This window comes from Propithecus coquereli, unplaced genomic scaffold (genome assembly GCF_000956105.1).
Source record: "Propithecus coquereli isolate 6110/MARCELLA unplaced genomic scaffold, Pcoq_1.0 Scaffold10, whole genome shotgun sequence".
Lineage (NCBI taxonomy): Eukaryota > Metazoa > Chordata > Mammalia > Primates > Indriidae > Propithecus > Propithecus coquereli.
In genome coordinates, this window is record NW_012133858.1 from 11,807,839 (window position 1) to 11,812,801 (window position 4,963).

Here is a 4,963-nt window from a genome sequence, read left to right on the forward strand (position 1 = left end):
CCGGGCAGCGCGGCGATGACCTGATCTGGAGCCCGCCAGGGCGCCCCCTCCTTCCCTCCCTCCCTCGCTCCCTCTGAGCCTGTGCGGAGACCGGCTCGGTGCGGCGGCCCCGGGCGGACCATGGCGGGGAGCTCCAGTTAAAGGCGTGTGGGCGCCGAGCTGGAGAGGACACCTTCGGCATCGCTGCCTTTTGAGGGGGCTTATTTAAACTACTGAGTCATTCCAGATTTAGGATTCCCTAAATAATCACCAACTGTGCCCGTCTCGTGCCGGAAAGCAAGCGGAAAGAGAAAGAGCGCCCGCTCTTGGGACCCCGCGGATCGCCTCCCGCGGGTTTCTCCCCGAGGGTGCTTGGCCCTCGAGGATCTCCCTCCCTCCCTCCTTCCCTTCCCCCTCCCTCGCCTCCCGCTCTCTTTGCAGTGCCGCTGGCCGGGAGTCGCGCTCACAGCCCCTGGACACCTCTGCCCCACCCCGCACCCCTACCCAGACTCCGGGTAACCGCTCCCACTTGGCGCCTCTTGGAATTCCAGAACTCGGGTGGCCGGCCCCTGGAAAACCGCAGCCGGCGCGATGCATTCCGTAGACCTCACCCAGCCGGGACGGACCTCCTAATCTCCAGAACTGCGGGCCGCAGGGAGTTAAATTGCTGCCTTCCTCTCCTTCTCTCTTGCGGTTGGTGGCTTGTTTTCTAAAGGAACGTTTTATTCACTTTTTAGTATTTTCTACCGGGGTAGCGCTACCCGCCTCGGTCCAGACTCTGCTTTGTAAACGGGTTTTATATGTATGTATGTGTAGATATACTTTGGACATCTTTCAACGCTTGCGCCTCTCCAGCAGGGGCACGGCTTGTTATTTTGGACATCCTTCGTTCCCTTCCACTTGGTACCCCGAACGCAGTGTGACTAAACTCCCCACTGCCCCTTGGACGCGGATCCCCTTGGGGTGCAAGTTTGGGGAGCAAACGTCTACTTCGCAGGAAGGCCTGGGACCGCCCCGCCCCCGCTGCCAGAGGTTGGGGAAGTTTACATCTGGATTTTCACACGTTTTTGTCGCCACTGCCCAGACTTTGACTAACCTTGTGGGCGCCGGGTTTTCGGTACTGCAGCCTCCTCAAATATTAGCACTGCCTCCCCGCGCCTGTCCTGTCCCTCCTGGCCGCCGAGGTCCTGCCCTCGCCCCGGCGGAGCGCGATCCCGAGAGCGCAGTAGAGCCTGGGGCCTGGGGCCCGCGTTGAGCAGCTATGGCTGCGGCGATAGCCAGCTCCTTGATCCGGCAGAAGCGGCAAGCGAGGGAGTCCAACAGCGACCGGGTGTCGGCCTCCAAGCGCCGCTCCAGCCCCAGCAAAGACGGGCGCTCCCTGTGCGAGAGGCACGTCCTCGGGGTGTTCAGCAAAGTGCGCTTCTGCAGCGGCCGCAAGAGGCCGGTGAGGAGGAGACCAGGTCAGTAGAAGCCCAGAGAGTGGGCTCCCCAGAGGCCGACGCCCTCTCTCCCCTTCCTCAAAGCACCTCAGGACACCCGCGGAAAGGAACCAGGATCCCTTTCTTCCATTCTGGCCCCTCTTCTCCTTTCCTTTTCAGACATCTCTTTCAACCACCCTGTCCTTTAATAGCTTCTTGTCCCATGTTCAGGAAAACACTTTCTACTTTGTTCAATTTAGGGTTTGACTAGAACGAGAGTTGCATGTGTAGATGCACCTAGGCCAAAATAGCCTGTGGAGTCCTTGAGGGCAGTGACCACGTCATTCATTCGTTCATTCATTCTCTTTCTTTCTCTCCCTTCCTCTCTCTCTCCCTCCCATCCATCCACCTATAGTGTAAGAGTACTTATACTGCCCACTGAGGACCTAAAGATAGATAAAGCTCTCCCTTATATCCCTTGTAATCCGTGATAGACACTTAGTAGACGTGAGATGAACTTAAATTTGTTCTTTCTAACTCTTCCTCCAGCAACACATGGTATTGCATCTTTCAGACATCCCAGTCAATTTCACACCTTTCCACTTTCCCACATGCCCTTTCACTTCCTTTTGCCTAGATCTCCTTTAACTATTCTTTTCTTCCATTTATTCTCATGGTTTCCAAGGACTCTGCTCATTAACTTTTCTGTCCTATTACCATTCTTTGCACACTCATACTTACTGTTGAGACATTTAGGGAACAAGATAGTTTCCACAATTTGGCCTCAGGGAGTATAAAGAAAATGTAAGACTCATAGATTTTCATGGCATGGCCTCTCTGAAGCTAATTCTCTTCTGAGGGCTTAAACTCAAATGATTGCTTTTTGATATGTCTCTAGTTACAAAGGGAAATTGGATACCTTGAGTTTCAGTGTGATGATTCCCAGCTCAAGCCAGGCCGGTGTCCCAGCTTGAGAAAATGAAAACAGAATTGCAGAAAGATCTGTGCTTCCATTACACTGTTGATCCTCTGGGTTGTGGCCTCAGGGTCATTTGCAATCTGCAGATATTGGACCCTTTCTGTGGACAAGTGAAAGGAAATACTGTGTAGAAAGGAAGCCTGCTCTGTGTAAACTAGTGACTGGTGCAAACTGGTTGACTAGTTTGTCTCTTTGCAACTCTGTGGTGTTCTTTTGGCTTCCAGGAATGAGGCCCATGGGCTAGGTTCATTGGGGTATGGAAAACACTTGGGAAGTCTGGGCAAGTGGGGCACACAATGAGTTTAAGAAATTTGGGATTAAGTCTTGGAAGAAGCCATCCCATTTCATTTTCCCTTGGTTTATCATGACATTGTCCACTCCATGCTAGACTCATTTTCTTATTCTGTGATGATGATAAAGTAGTAGATTTCAGTAGTAAACAAAAATAATTATGATTCCAAGGTAAGAGCTATTAAAGTCTCTTGTTATTTTACATCCAATTAATATAGTCTGTTCATTTTATAAAACTAGAATTATGTCTGCAAAGTTAATAATTCATACTGGAGGAAAATAAAATCACTTGTTTTGTTGTGCAGGGATCATTTATTTGGAGGCCTTCTTCTTTTAGGGCTTATGTGGTCTACAGGGAACTTTAAGGCTCTGAACTCAATATGACTGTTATGTCTCAGTCTCTGAAGTATGTTCTTGCACTCTATTTGGGGTAATTATATGATTATGTTTTTGAGTTAATCCTACCTAGCCCCCTCAGCTAAAAATAAAGTACTAAGAATGATGGATGGATTATATTTGTGAATACATGAGATAAACTCACCTGATCTATGTTGATTTGGAGATGAACAATGTCTTACTTTGCATGGCTTAATTTGCATGACTTAATTTTGCATGGGAAGGAAGGACTACATTGGTTGCTTCCTGTGGCTCTTTTCTAGTATATCATTAGAAAATAGAGAATTAGAGAGGATTTCTGAGTTTATGTTTTTCTTCAGTATTCATCTAGTTAGTGTTCATCTTAGCAGGGACATCCTGACTGGTGACTTCCTTTAGGTAAAGTGTCACAGCGACAATTAGGCAGAGAGATGGCAAGACCTGCTAAAACATTCCCAGTGCAAGGGCAACATGCATGTGTTTGTACAACACAGACTTCAGTTTGTTCTGAAGCTGAGCTTAGAAGAATGGGAGTGTGGTGTGTGGAAAAGCTTTTTGGGAAGATGATAGTGTGCTATTATCCTTACTAACAAAGCCAAATAATTAATCTGTTGATTTGCTGTCAGCAACCATGATTCACATAGCATGGGATGAGCCTATTTATAGAGAGATAGCACCTTCCCCATCTCAATTCGAAAGAGGATTCTTTGGCTGGATTGGCAGGAAGTTGCTAAACACCAAAAAGAAAACTATTTGAGGGAATCTGTTTTATAAGCTTTTTGATGATGTGTTCACCTGATATTTGAGCTATTCTTGAAACCACTAGCCTTTCTAAGCCGTATCATTGTCAACTACAAACTGAGTCACAAATGGTAAAGTGGTGAAATGGAATAACTTGTCCTGATAAAGAATTTCCACTCTGCATTTCTGTCACTGAAACACAGATTTCATTGAACAGACTTTCTAGGAGAATGAGTCTGAGGCAGTGAGGCTAAGCCAAGTATTAGATGGGAAAAGCCACGGTTGTATTTCTGATTTCAGGGCCCATACATTCAGTATCTCTGCTTTTCTTTTCTGGCATATATCTGTTGAAATCTTATAAACACACTGGAATTCCTGAAGTTATGGCAAAGACTTTAGATTTTAAAATTACCATAACATGGAATAAAAACATGGGAAGTGGCAGGCAGGATCTCACATAACACAGTTCCAAGGCCGTGGTGCAGATCGGATGGTTTGTGAATACTGTCCCTGGAGCACAATGGGATAACATTCCCTGGGATTGTGCAGTAAATCCTTACCTTTAGGGATGAGAAATCCTAGAGCCATAGCAAGTTTGTGGTTTATCTAAAGTTACTCAGCTAGATTGTGGCAAAATTGGGACTAGAACTAGATTCTTTTTTTTTTTTTTTTGCTTGCCTTTGAAACACAACACAGAAAAATGTAGTGTGAAGAACCGGATGTCTTCTGTCAAAGGATGGAATTATATATGGGGGTTGGAATTAGTATTATCATCATCATCATTATTTTATAGTTATAACAGAGATAGGGTAAAGTAGAAGAGGTAACTTGTAGAAGATGGCTTAGGGTAAGAAAGGCAATTCGAGTTCAGAAATGACCACCGTATATAACTGGGATGCATTATTGAAGACCTATAGACCGCACAGGAATAGTTAGTCCCTTAGGCACTGTGTGGGCTGTAGCTCTTTGGATATGAAATGGTGGAGACCCTGTACTGGCAAGTTGGATGAGGTCATTGAACCATGAGCAAGCCTTTAGCACATTTCTGTTTGTGCACTTTCTAATGAAGAGAAGAACATTCTTATGGTCATTATTAGAATAATTGTTTATGTGTGAAATGCCTGTATGAGCCACAGAATATTTGCTTAAATGTTGATACCACTTAATTTGCTGTATCTAG

At 46.3% G+C, this 4,963-nt stretch overlaps 1 protein-coding gene across 1 annotated transcript in view; it reads left to right on the forward strand.

The window, feature by feature from the left end:
* The first annotated feature begins 1,240 nt into the window (after positions 1-1,240).
* The window catches only part of FGF12 (fibroblast growth factor 12), a 72,204-nt gene continuing 68,481 nt past the window's right edge, over positions 1,241-4,963 (forward strand). Inside the window, exon 1 of the mRNA XM_012640283.1 lies at positions 1,241-1,439. Coding sequence (XP_012495737.1) covers positions 1,241-1,439 — 199 coding nt within the window. The remainder of the gene's footprint in view (positions 1,440-4,963) is intronic.